This window comes from Vipera berus (genome assembly GCF_964194415.1).
Source record: "Vipera berus genome assembly, chromosome: 7".
NCBI classification, from domain to species: Eukaryota; Metazoa; Chordata; class Lepidosauria; order Squamata; family Viperidae; genus Vipera; species Vipera berus.
In genome coordinates, this window is record NC_138209.1 from 21180115 (window position 1) to 21194483 (window position 14369).

General features: G+C 44.4%; 1 protein-coding gene across 2 annotated transcripts in view; it reads left to right on the forward strand.

The window, feature by feature from the left end:
• The window catches only part of MANBA (mannosidase beta), a 66119-nt gene extending 55373 nt beyond the window's left edge, over positions 1–10746 (forward strand). The window contains exons 14-17 of one of the 2 annotated variants that reach the window (XM_081332059.1): positions 870–1014; positions 5386–5528; positions 7108–7145; positions 7267–7386. In XM_081332059.1, coding sequence (XP_081188185.1) covers positions 870–1014; positions 5386–5528; positions 7108–7128 — 309 coding nt within the window. In that variant the 3' untranslated portion in view covers positions 7129–7145; positions 7267–7386. Of the gene's footprint in view, positions 1–869; positions 1015–5385; positions 5529–7107; positions 7146–7266; positions 7525–10261 lie in introns of those variants that run through there. The other variant, XM_081332058.1, reaches the window with a different exon arrangement.
• Positions 10747–14369: the final 3623 nt, after the last annotated feature.

Sequence of the window (14369 nt, forward strand, 5' to 3'; positions counted from 1 at the left end):
GTGAAATTAACGAATGTCTATCCTGTGTCTGACATGAGGGCCTCAAGAGCCAGGAGTATTTTCCCAACAGCAAATGATAAGGTGCTAGCTAAAATAATGTTCTGTACATCGCGCAGCCATTTGTTGCTGGTGTTTGCAATATATCTAGGTTACTAGATATATGCTGTAAAGCATTGTAGTTGTCAAGTGGAAGTGACCAAGGGCTGGGAATGTGTTCTGAAGTGTGATTATCTCAGGAACAGCTCACTGGACATGACATGGTAAGTATGCTTTCCATTCCCACCTGAGAATCATAAGGCATCCGAAATCAAGGAGCAGTCCAAGACGATGGATCTGTTCTTTCTGAGGGATTGTAGCCTTATCCAGAACAGAATGTTCCTAAAGCCTGGAGTCCAATTTCCTATGATTACTAGGATCTCTCCATCTTGTCTGGACTTAAGTTCTATAAGACGGGGTCCCCAACCTTGCCAACTTTAAGACCTGTGGACTTCATCATGCAACTTCATTCATCTATACACTAAACAGCATGGAGAATAAGGTAGAACTCAGTGGAACACTGAGGTTCTGAATTATAACATCCTAGCCCTCCATAAGATATCTTGGTGAATTATATCAAAAACCTCCAAAGATATCCAGGAAATCACATTGAGCCAGATTGTTCTTCCCAGTTCCAAGAGTAGGCCATCTAGTTAGGTAATTTTACTTGCATATTTGAATTGAAAGAACAATTGAAATAGGTCCAGATAATTGATATCCTCCAGATCTGCTGATCTTTGAATGAAAAATGTTCTCTAATTATAAAAACTTGTATGTTTCTAGGGTGGTTGAAACCTGTGTTTTTTTTAATATATATATATGTCCCAAATTAGATCATGCAGGCCCAGTGTGTAAAAACTGAAACCGAGTTCTATCGTCGCAGCCAAAGTGAGATAGTCAACGGGGAGGGACGAACTATGGGTGCCCTTTTTTGGCAACTAAATGATATCTGGCAGGGCCCATCCTGGGCTTCTCTAGGTAAGACTAAAAATAAAAACAGTGGTTGTGCCGAGTTAAAATATGGGCTTTAAAATTCCCTGTCTTTCAATATGGTCCCATTTTCTTTTAAAACGCTGAAGGCAGTGTATGAGTTTCTCAACCAAATCTTACCTTGTGAGTTAGCGTGGACTGAAAGATAAATTACTTAGTCAACTTCATGACTAACAGCGTGACTAGTTTTCTCTCACTTTTTTGGGGGGGGGTGTTTCCCTTTGAATCAGTGTTGACTCCTGGCAATTGCCTAAACATGTATTTATTACTTGTAATGTTCTTGGCAAGATTTCAGGGTTGAGAGAGAGTGGCTGGCCCAAGGTCACCCAGATGGGGTTGTGCCTAAGGTGGGACTAGAATTGATGGTCTCCTGATTCCTAGCCTGGTGCACCAAACTGGCACTCCTTCATTCACGAAGTCTATCACACTAATGATTAATTTGCTGTATTTTTTGTTTAAAAAAAGAATTTAAAATACAAAGCATTTTTAATTGGAAGTTAAACTTAGTCTCCCTAACTGCTGAGGAGGGGAAAGGTGTGAAATCGCTTATGCTTCTTGTCTTTATTTCTTAGGATGAGTCCCTAATATAGCAAGTACAAATTTGCATCACATCCAGGCAATAGAAAGCCTTTTTTTTCTTTTGTTGAGCAAAGATGTAGGAGGTGCAGAAAACAGGAATTTTAATGAAGTCTTTTGTGTTAACCTTTACTATTTATACAGGATGTTGTCCTTGATTTGGTTTAGACAGATTCTTCCTCTCAGGGGATGTTTAATAAGAGCTGTAAAATGAGAGAGACAAGCAACACATAACTCTCTGAAACAGATTTGGGATCCTGAAACTTTCCAGATGTTTCAGAACCGTAACACTCAGCATTCCCCAGGGCAGTGCTGGCAGGACGACTGGAAGGTGTTTGACAACATCTAGAGAAACAGGAATTACAGGTTGTCCTCGACTTACAACAGTTTGTTTAGTGATCATTCGAAGTTACAACACACTGGAAAAAGTGACTTTTGACCATTTTTCACACTAATGACCACTATAGCATGTGATTTACATTCGGATGCTTGACAACTGAGTTACGTTTATGACAGTTGCAGTGTCTGGGAGTCACAAGATCCCTCTTGCGACCTTCTGATAAAGTCTATGGGGAAACCGGATTCATTTAACAACCGCAGTGATTTACTTAACAAATGCAGCAAGGAAAGTCATAAAAATGGGGCAAAACTCACTTAACAAATGTCTCACTTCACCACATAAATTTGGGATCAGTTGTGGATGTAAGTTGAGGACTACTTATACTTTGCTCCTAAGAAATTTTTGGAGGCCTTCCTTAGCCAGTGATGATCAGATAAATTGGATTGAATTCCTATAAACTCCAGCCAGCATGGGCAGAGGTAATTGCTCTGCTAATACTTACATAAGATTACAGCAGAAATGTAGCTTGTGTCCTCAAGCCACCTCTTATCGCTGTTGCTAAAAATTACTAGCAGGAAGACAGAATTAGCAATTGTAGTGTGAGCTGTAAATTAGCATAAAAAGTTTCAAAAATAATTTTTTAAAGCACATGGAAACGAAACCCCCAAACTAGTCTTGGGTAACCTGATTTTTGCCAGTTTTTTTATCATTGGCCCACTGATAGTGGGAATTGAAATAATCCTCCCTTCCTTCCTTCCACCTGAAGTCTTATAGTTATAATAAAAACATAAAACTAAACTGGAACGAAAGTGTTAAAGGACATATTAAATTAAAATGGTGAGCACTTAAAAGGCTGTTTTTAAAAAAGCATGGGTGTGTGTTAAATGGCAACAGAGAGGTTGGTCCTCTAGTTCAGAGACCAGAGAAAATGATAGACAAATCTCGACCTTCAGCCATTGCCAGGTGAGTGTCTGCTTCTGTAGATAAATTTCCCCAGATGACCTCAGGAAGTCATCTCCCCTGGTTCTTTGTGGCCTATTAAGGAAATACTATGTCTGAAGCTTTGAATTAAAGGCTTCTGAGTCAGCCATCTGTATGGTTTGCATAAACCACTGGGTTACATTTGAGGCAAATTGCAAGCTTTGTTTCCTCAGTTTCCATCCTACATTTTCAGGTCACTTTAGCGTGATCAATTCAGATCGCACATTTTGGTTGAAGAAATGAGTCAGTTTTTGCTGCCATTACACTAGCATTTTCATCTTCTGCTGAGCTGAAACACAGCAGCTATTAGAGACAATCACGCCTTTCTGAGGCATGATGATTATTTCTACAGAGAGAAGGAAATAAATCATAGCATAAATCATGGTATGGCGTATTTGTTTGTATGTTTGTTTATTGTATGCATAAACTAGCTTTTCTTTAGGAACTCCAGGCAGTATGCTTGGAGGACTCTTATCATTTTAACCTTACAACAGGGGTCCTCAACCTTGGCAACTTTAAAACTTGTGGACTTCAACTTCCAGAATTCCTCAGCCAGCTTTGCTTAAAGTTGCCAAGGTTGAGAACTCCTGCCTTACAACGTCTCTGGGAGATAGGGTGGGGTTGAAAAAGGACCTGGGTCCCAAAGTCTCCTATTATTTTTCATAATCATGTGGGCCACCCTGAAAGAGAGGAAAGAGTACTCTTCTGAGACAGGTAGTGAAAAGGGCTTCAAGGTGTTCATTAGTGAGCATATTCCCTATCTGTTCCTTTATTGTGCTCTCAGACCAATATCTGAGTATAGCGATTTCTTTAAATTTATTAATGGCTTCAACTCTTGCAGTTTTTAGAGGAATTGTCACATGGGTTGAGTCAGTAGGAATAAACACATATATCACTGCATACATGCTAGAGTACATGCTGTGAAGGTTGATTTGGGATGGGAGTGGGAAGAGCAATCTCCACTTGACCATATTGGTTTTTTGGGTGGCATTGGGCTAGGCATGCCTTCTAAGACTGACTACCTTGTTGGATGATTGCTGCAAGGATCAGATGAACATGAAATCTCATCGTGTGAGGCTTGAGTTCTCATGAGCCATGGTAGCCTAATATAATAAGCCAGGAGTTCCCAAACTTGGTTCATGGCACCCTTAATGTCTCAATATTTTTTTTTTACAGTGTAAGAAAAATTTTTTAGGAAATGGATTGTGATTCCCAAAAGCTCCTGTGGTCATACATTTGTTATTCTTTAAGGTGCCACTATATTTGGTATTAGAATAGAATAGAATAGAGCTGGAAGGGACCTTGGAGGTCTTCTAGTCCAGCTCCCTGCTCAGGCAGGAGAACTTATACCTTCTCAGACAAGTGATTGCCCAGTCTCTTCTTAAAAACCTCCAGTGATGGAGAGCCCACGATTTCCAGAGGCAAGCTGTTCCACTGGTTAATTGTCCTCACTGTCAGGAAGTTTCTCCTTAATTGCAGGTTGCTTCTCTCTTTGCTCAGTTTCCAACCATTGTTTCTTGTCCTGCCTTCTGGTGCTTTGGTGAATAACGTGACCCCTTTTTCTTGGTGGCAGCCCATCAAATACTGGAATACTGCTATCACTGTTATTTCTATTATGTACAGGCAGTCCTCTACTTATAACAGTTCATTCAATGACTATTTGAAGTTACAACGGCATTGAAACATGTGACGTGACCATTTTTCACATGACCGTTGCAGCATCCTTATGGTCATTGTGATCAAAATTCAGGTGTTTGGCAACCAACTCATATTTATTATAGTTAAGTATCCCTGGCTCATGCGATCACCTTTTGTGATATTCTGATAAGCAGAGTCAAAAGGGGAAGCCAGATTCACTTAATATCCATGTTATTAACTTAAGGACTGCAGTGATTTGCAACAACTCTGGCAAGAAAGGTCTTAAAATGGGGCAAAATTCATTTAACAACTGTCTTACTTAGCAACAGAAATTTTGGGCTTATTTGTGGTTGTAAGTCGAGGAGCACCTGTACATTACTGCAAAAAAAACACCACACACACAAAAAACCCCAAACAATATTTGTAAGGCAGGAGTCTCCAACCTTGGCAACTTTAAGACTTGTGGGCTTCAACTCCCAGAATTCCTCAGCTGGCTGAGGAATTCTGGGAGTTGAAGTCCACAAGTCTTAAAATTGCCAAGGTTGGTGACCTCTGTTGTAAAGTGTCCATTCCCAATCTGGTATATAACTCTCCTACCCCTTCCATGAAGTTTTGGAATGACAATTCCTAAAAATCTCAGCAAGTAACTCATCTGGAGATTCCAGATTTTGGCAACCTTTTCTAAGTCAATATATATAGGGACAGTCTTTAGTCTCCTCCTGAATGAAGAAAAGAGAGCAGGCTTTTGAAGCCGAATAGCTCCATTTGGGTTCTTCTGCAAAGAGTGTGATGGTTTTTTTTTCCTGTTTTGAAACCTTTCTTAGAATACGGTGGCAAATGGAAGATGCTTCATTACTTTGCCAAGCATTTCTTTGCTCCTTTGTTGCCTGTGGCACATGAGAAGGAAAATGTTTTCTACATATATGGAGTCTCGGATTTTCATTCTGACTACAACCTGGCCCTCAAAGTAAGTCGCCTTTTACTTCACTTTGAAATGAGAGCTAGAGAAGATTCTGGAATAGGGGAAAAGTAAAACTGCCAGTTGATTGTAAAATATAGTTGTTCATTGTTTATGTTGTTTTTACTGGATTGCTTAATTTTTTTTATCTGACTGAAATGTTCTGAAGCAGGAAATGTTTTCTTTGGTATTTTGATGACTATATTATCTTCTTAAAAGAAGCATGCGAGAACTAGGGAAGAATTAAACATGGTAATTTTCTCTTCTGGTTTTGGCTTTATTACATAGTGTGCAGTGTGAGCCCTGAAAAAAAAATGTCCAAATCAATTTTATAAAGATTATCTTTCATAACTTTGCTTTTTTGCTCCCCTTCCCCTTCTTTCCCTCCCTCTTTGAGAGGACAAGGATGCCATTATTTTTTTTCTTATACTCTTAGAAAAAAAAATAGTGGCAACAGAATTTTGCTTTGAGGCAAAACCACCAGCAAAATTCTCAGCCTTAAAAAAAAACATTTTTAAAGAGGCAAACAAGGGAGAAAACACAAGAAAACCCCTTCTATTTTGATTAGTTTTTTGTGGTTTTGCCTGTTGTCATACTGTGTGGCAATTCATAGCTGACCTTAACTGCTCTCAGAAAACCGTTATACAGATTTGGGCCTGGTAAATATGTGCTAGGCTACAAGGCTATCTCAAGGCTGGAGGCTAGACTGGGAAATAAAAAATATAGTTGCCAACAAAAGAAAAGAACTTGGAATGTGTTTATAGAGTCACCAGGAATCAAATTTGAAGGGGTTTTTTTGTTTTTGCTTTTTGGCCTAGTAGCTCAGCTTCCCTTAGTTTGCTCAAAAGCCAGAAATGAAATAAGATGGCATTCTGTATGGTTATATTTAATTAAATATTATATTTAGTATTTTAAAGTAAAGCTGTGAACATTGCAAGGGAAGATATGAGAGAGGAATACGTAAAATGTTCTGTGCTCAACCCATTCTGTGCAAGTTGCATCTGTTTTGCAGTGGTCTGTAGCAACACTGAAAAAGGTGTATTTTATTTTTATTTTTTTCTTATTTTAATTCCATTTATATCCCACCCTTCTCCGAAGACTCAGGGCGGCTTACAAGCTTAGCAGTAGCCTTCATTCTATGTATATGCCTGCTTATTAGGGCTTTAAAATATTTTGGATATTTTGTTCCATAATTTTAGTCCAGATGTGCTATGAAATGCAGTTGCTCTGATTTTATTTTTTGGGAAGGGAGTGAAGAAAGATTGGGATACTAAGTGGTGGGAGGGAGGGAGGAACGGAGGGGGGAGAGAGAGAAAGAGCGAAGGGAATGCTCTGGGAAGATAAGACGTTGGATAACCAAAGAGGATGCTAAGCTGGATAGAAGAGGCAACATGCACTAGCCTTGGTCTATTATTGTTTCTGAATTTACTCTGGGATCTCTCTGGGTTTTATTTTGGCCCAAATCTGGAAGTACCTAAATAGTCTGGCTTTTGTTTCTTACTAAGTCACAATTGGTCCAACTTCCAGAACACGGTAGATTGTTTCAGGTGTGAAACAAAATACGTTTTCTATTTTATGTACTCTACAGCTATCATGCAAGACAAGATAGAACATGATAGCCTTAAGGTATGATTCTACTTTTTAAAGAAATTTACAGAGATATTTGAGTGCCCAAATTCATTTGATGGAAAATAGTCACTCATAATCACTTTTTTTCTTGTCTTGATCTGTCTTATGGGCACCATAGATAATTGTATATGATTGGAGCAGAATGGAGCCGGTGTGCACTTTGACGAAAGATGATGTGATTGTTAAGCAAGGAAGTGCCGTTCTCATTTATAAGGAGCCCATCAATGATCTTTTGAAAAGATGTGGAAATTGTACCAGGCAAAGCTGTGTCATTACCTTTCATTTTGAGACAGAAGGTGAACCCTCCAGTCCAATTAATTACCACTTCCTGTCCTCACTGAAAAATGCAAAAGGATTAGAGAATCCACACATTCATGTAAGTACCATATCCAGCAATTCTTTTGACCTCAGCAAAATAGAGCATTAAACGTATGTATTGTTTTGAGAATCATAAAAGCTAGAGGAAGTGACCTACTTGGTTTTGTTCCTGAAAATATGACTAAACTTTGATGGTGGGCCTATAAAGCACCCTCCTAAAGTTCCTTTTTCCTTTTTTGGCATCTTTTTGACCTTTTTGAAGATACACTTTCACAAGATAGAGGTGGGGATGATGGGTGTGACTTTACTGACTTGCATAGCTTCTTTTTCTTCTCTTGGTTTGGAGAAGCAGAAATAATTACAAGATGCCAAGTCACCTAATTTGCATAATTTATAGAAACTCTTGCCAGTTTAGAATTTGTTTCTGAAAATAGATTACACAATAAAATGCATACACACATATTTTACCTAGTTTTGGATTTTTCCCCTCCCTGGAAGAGATTTTATATCTTTCAAGCAAAATGTTGTTTTTTAAATGATGTTTATTTATTTTATATTGTTTATTTACTCAATTTCTATAATTGCCTATCTCAGTCAATGACTGGGTAGCTTAGAATTCAGTTGTAAGATATGTTCAATTTTGAACTGTATTACTGTGTTAAACATAAATATAAGTGCAAAACCGCTTGTTAGGAAATTATCTGGGTTTGGATGAGAGAAGTAACACAATCATTAATCATGTATATAGTGCGTCTGCCACCAATAGTTTTCCATTAATTTTGTGGTCCCGTAATTAATGCTGTATACTTGATGGGGAGAAGTAGATTAAATCAAACCTTTTGAATGAACCTTTATTGTCAAAGTGCAACCATGTATACATTGAGATTGGCTGAGCCTCCCTTCGTGCCCCCCACAACTCACAGTGACAACAAACCCTCCATCTTATTACACCATGTGAGCTAATTGCACAACACACTGGCCTCGCAAGTCAATCATACATAAAGTTATAAAATTATTTCCCGTTCAAGAGCCTAACAGCCCATGGATAAAAGCTGTTCTTCAGCCTGTTGGTACGGTTGGCTATATTCCTATATCTCCTACCTGATGGTAGGAGAGTAAAGAGATACCAACTAGGGTGTGAGTCATCCCTGAGAATTTTCCTCTTCCAAGGCAGCGAGCCCTGGCAATGTCATCCAGTGGTGTCAGGGGACAGCCCACGATGTCTTGTGCTGTGCTCACCACCCTCTGTAATACTTTCCTATCCACGGCTGTCAGTCCAGCATACCAAACCACAATACAGTACGAGAGGACGTTCTCTATAGTAGACCGGTAAAAGAGGGTCATTAGCCGTTGTTCTACCCTGTTCTTTCGCAAGACCATGAGGAAGTGGAGTCTCTGTTGGGCCTTTCTGGCCACCTGGGTTGTATTGACTTTCCAGGTAAGATCTTCACAGAGGTAGACTCCCAGAAATTTAAAGGAGGAAACTCACTCCACACAGCCCCCCCCAATGTAAACTGGGGCAGGTTCCTCTTTTTTCCTCTGGAAGTCTAGCACCCTCTTTTTCGTCTTGCCGATGTTCAGGTGCAGGTTGTTCTTGGAACACCATATGGATAGTTTTTGTACCTCCCCCCTGTATGCTGTCTCATCTCCACCTCTAATAAGACCCACTACGGTGGTATCATCTGCGAACTTAATTATCGCAGTAGATGGGTCAGATGATACACAATCATATGGGTACAATGAGTACAGGTAGGGGTAAGCACGCAGCCCTGTGGCGAGCTGGTGCAAAGCTTCAGGGGGGGTGGATAAAACAGACCCGGCCCTCACTGTTTGTAACCGGTCCCTGAGAAAGTCTTTAATCGCAGATGGAGGGGGAAAATTTCAAGTCAGTCAGCTTTTCAATTAGTGCTCGGAAAAATGGTGTTGAAAGCCAAGCTGTAATCAACAAAAAGCATCCTGACATAGCTTCCAGGTTTCTCTAGATGGCTTGCTACAGAGTGTAGAGCAGTAGCTGTGGCATCATCTGTCGACCTGTTGCCCCTGTAGGCAAATTGATGTTTGTCGAAGTCCAGTGGGAGGCATGTCCTAAGATGTTGTAGAACCAGTATCTTAGGACATGCCTCCCACTGGACTTCGACAAACATCAATTTGCCTACAGGAGGAACAGGTCAATAGATGATGCCATAGCTACTGCTCTACACTCTGTAGCAAGCCATGACCACTGGAACCTGGTCATTAAATCATATTTAACTGGGAGACCAGTGCTTTGCATGTATAAGTTTCATAAGTTAGAGCTGTGTTTACCAACTTAAACAGGTTGTACAGGACTGGATAAAATGTTTATCTTGAACATCTAATAACATTGCCATTAGTAGAGTAAATTAAGAATATATCTAGGTTCATCTTTTTAACTAGAAAATCTGGAGAATTATGTATTTTGGTATTGGTAGGATAGTTTCCTGTATGTTCACCAATTAAAAGCTACAATTCCAGGAATTTTTGTGATGATGGTGGGGAATTTAGATTGATAAATTCTAAAGCACCCTTTATTGTAAATGGAATTTTATAATTAGGATGTTCTTTATACCTTTTATGTGGGTATAAATGGAATTTTATAATTAGGATGTTTTTTATACTGTTCGTGTGACATTTATTTTTTCTGCAAAGTACAGTAATCTGTTTTGAAGATAGCACAGTATTAAAGACACAGCGCATAGTACAAATTTTCTAGAATTCCAAATATGTAAAGAAACAATGAAACAATACAGTAACCTAAATTTGTCTGCCCCTTTCAGGCTTCTATTTCTCAAGAAGGAGATCGTTTTAAATTTGCCCTGGAAGCTGCAGCCATCGCTCCTTTTGTTTGGTTAGATGTTGGGAACATCCCAGGAAGATTCAGTGACAATGGATTTCTCCTCACAGAGGAGCAAAAAGTCTTATTCTTTTACCCTTGGGAAACTACTAGCGTCAAGGAGCTGGAGAAGTCATTCAGCTTAATATCGCTGACAGACATTTCCTGACAAAAACTCAGCAAGAATGGTGACAAAAGCTGCTGGAAATGGGGAACTTTTGTAGGAATGTAACTCTAAAATAAAGTGGATAAAATGGAATGGTTGGACATTATTCTCATGCCAGCTTCCTACACATGTGGCATTACTCAGTTAAGTGGAGGGAAGCCAAGTGCAGTTCTGAATCTCTTTAGAATGAGAATACTTGAAATGTTAGACGGGCACACATCCTGAGAAATGTCTGTGAACAGTAAAATATGTAATACTCTGCATCCCACTGGCACCATTTTTCTGAATTCCAGAACCAGAGTCTGCATCTCCAATGAAAACATACACTGCAAAAGACCAGAGATCTGTATGGATCTTTAGGCACTGGTCCTATTACAGGATTGACCAGAGGGAGCTTCCCTCCTGCTTCTTGTGTTGGGGCATCATAGATGGGCAACCTTCTCATGTAATTATAACATTGCTCTTGTTGCAGATAAATATTATGGTGGATAACAGGGGTCTCCAACTCCAGGAATCGGGCCACTGAAGCGGCAGGCAAGCGCATGAGCTCGCAAAGCTACATTTGTGCGAGCTGCAGGCACACACGTGAAACCATCCTCTCTCACACACACCCCATCGCGGCTGCTGCCGGTCCGCGGAGCTAGAAAGTTTGAGGACTGCTGGTGTATAAGGATAATATTGATGGTAAATACAGGAAATTTGAACAGTGTGTTGGTAAATAGACTGGACCTTCTGTGTCTACTATTAAAGAGGGCAGATAAGGGATAACAGCGTGAGCGCTTCTAGCAATAGTGTTCCTTTTTGCTAAGTGAGACATTTGTTAAGTGAATATTGCCCCATTTTATTACCATTCTTGCCACAATTGTTAAGTGAATCAAAGTTGTTACATTAGTAACGCGGTTGTTAAGTGAATCTGGCTTCCCCATTGACTTTGCTTGTCGGAAGATTGCAAAAAGTGATCACATGAGTTTGGTGTCAACTCCTCGTCTTCGCCGGATTGACAAGCCCACAGGAAAAACCACGACGAAGTACGGATGACTGGAAAGAGTACCTTTAATAGCAGGATCTCTATACCTTAACAAAGTCAGCGTTGAGAGCCACACGCTCTCAACGCACCTTTTATTCTGAATCTGTAACTAGGTAGCAGCCCCACCCCTAGACTCCACCCCTCCCTCGTGCAGACCAGCATCCGCCTGGCCTGCGTAAATACTCCACCCCCCTACTCCTTCAACCCACGCCCAGCTCCCTCCACCGGCACCGTGCTTCCCAGCGTGAAGGTAAGTACAAGCCCACCCCCCTCCTAACAACCTGAGTGTGCTCCCCTCCACCAATGCATCTCCCCGCGCCATCCCCATGACCCCCTGGCAGCCCCCAAGGTCCGGGTGCAGCTGTTCAGCACCCTGCGTCGCTGCCGGCCGTCTCCCTGCTGGCTGCCCCGGCGTAGCCATCCTGCAGCCACTCACGACCGCCCTCAGCCTCCTTTCAGATAGCGGCACGCCCGTGGGTCCGGCGCTCGCCCGCCGGACAGCTGGAGGGTGTGGGCGCGGCTGGACTCTCGGCGTCGCACGGCTGCTCGCCCGCCGGTCAGCTGAGGAGCTTGGGAGCGGCTGGGCCTTCGGCGGCGCGCGGCTGCCTCCCCCCCGGCCAGCTGGTGATGGGAGCGGCTGGGCCTTCGGCGGCGCGCGGCTGCTTCCCCCCCGGCCAGCTGGCGAGTGTAGGAGCGGCTGGGCATTCGAACGGCTGCTCGCCCGCCGGTCAGCTGGGGGCTTTGGGGCCGGCTGGGCTTTCGGCGGCAAACGGCAGCTCGCCCGCCGGACAGCTGGAGGGTGTGGGCGTGGCCGCTGCTGTTGCCGAGGGCTGCGAGCCGAATCCCCCTCCCGGCGAGTTTGTCGAACCCGAAGGGCTCGACAGTCGGCCCCTCCTACCAAGGCTCCTCCTGAAAGGCAAGGTAGAGAAGTCAGACAAGCACTAAGGAGAGCAGCAGATCCCCCCCGACCCCCTCCCGAGGGTTTACCAGGGTGCTTCTGGTGGAACGCCTTAACCAATCTAGGGGCCTGAACGTTTGACTCCGCCACCCAGGATGCCTCAGTTATTGGGTATCCTTTCCACAGCACCAGGTATTGCAGTCGCCCTCTCCGCATCCTGGAGTCTAAGACTTCTTGTACCTCATATTGCCCATCACCCACAGGCCCCGGCCCGACTGGCTCCCCCCGAATAGGAACAGGGGCTGGTTTCAGTAAGCTGCCGTGGAACACGGGATGCACTTTGCCTAGAAATTTAGGCAGCCGAAGGCGCACCGTGACCGGATTGATGATGTGGGTTACCTGGAAGGGGCCTATGTACTTAGGGCCCAGCTTTTTACTAGGTATTTGTAATCTCAGGTATTTTGTGGATAAGTACACCCAGTCCCCAACCCCCTAGGCGGAGGTGTCGACAACCCCCCTCCCACCAGATAGTCGGGCCCCACCTATCCAGCCACGTTAGCCCCAGAATCACCTCCTCCGTCATGGAGGGCACCACGATGAACCGTAACCGTTCCCAGTGCTCCCCCATATCCAGCCGCACAAGTTCTGTGACATGGGTGATAGGTACCCCCCCCAGAAGGGACCCATCCACCTGCTGGAACCGTATTGGATTCCTTAGCCGTACCACCCTAACACCCAGTTTAGCCACCACCTTCCGGCTGATTAGACACCTCGTGCTGCCCGAATCAATCAAAGCCTTAACCACCACCACCTCCCCCGTGGCGGGGTTTGTTAACGTAACCGGGACTGCAAATGGGCTAACCGAGGCACTTACCATGGGGTCCTCCTCTGGTCTCTCCCCATGCCCGTACATCTCCACGTCTACATCGATGCCACTGTCCCCTTCCGTTTGGCCGTCTCCTCCTGGTGTTAACTCCACGGCCTGCCGAGAGGCCCGGGAACGCTCTGCAAAGCGCCCGGGGGTTGTGCCCCTTGCCGGGGTTGCTGCCGCGACCACCCGGGACGCAGGTATTGGGCAGGCGGCCACGCGGTGCCCTGGTTGATCGCACCTGAAGCACCGCAAAACGGATCGCGGGGGCTGGGCAGTAGGACCCAGCAACGAAGGCGACGGCTTCTGCACCGGGCCCTGTGCCCTTGGCGGGACCTGACAGGAGTCTCCTACAGACCGTACACGACGTTGACAACTCCGTAAGGCCACATCCAGCTCAACCGCGACCCGCAGCCAGTCTTGAAGCCTGGAAGGAATTCCACGGACGATACAAGCCCGGAGGAGGTGATCATCCAGACCGGCCCGGAATTGGTGAACCAGCATCCTTTCTGGCCAGGAACTGAGCCTGCCGGCCACTTCACGGAAGGCTTGCACATAAACTGTTGCTGGACGGCCGTTCTGCCGCAGGCCAACGATCTCAGCCTCCGCTCGATGCGTGCGTGTCACATCCTCGAAGCGTATCCGCAGAGCTTCGAGGAAAAGGCCGACGTCCCCCAATTCACGGGCACGGTCGCCGTAGAGGTTCGCCACCCAAGCCGCCGCCTCCCCTTGCAATGCCGTAGTGACGGCCATCACCATCCCCCACTGGGATGTATACAAGGGACCATACTGGTCCAGATGGTGGATGGCTTGTCCAAGAAACAGGGCCAAACGATCGGGGTTGCCATCAAAGGTTACAGGCAACGGTGGTGGGCCCCAGCCCGCAGGCCCTCCCCAAGGACCTGCCGGGCCTCCCAGCCCCTGTGCAACCCCTGGTTGTTGCCAACCCACTGCGGCCACAGCACCCCCCGGTCTTGTTCTACCAGGTCCTGGGGGCCCCAAGTCAGGAGCAGCCGCCGGTCCCGGCGGCGGAAGGCCCGGGACCTGCGGGGTACCAGGAGCCTGCGGGGCCCGGAAGCGGGGACTCGCCAAG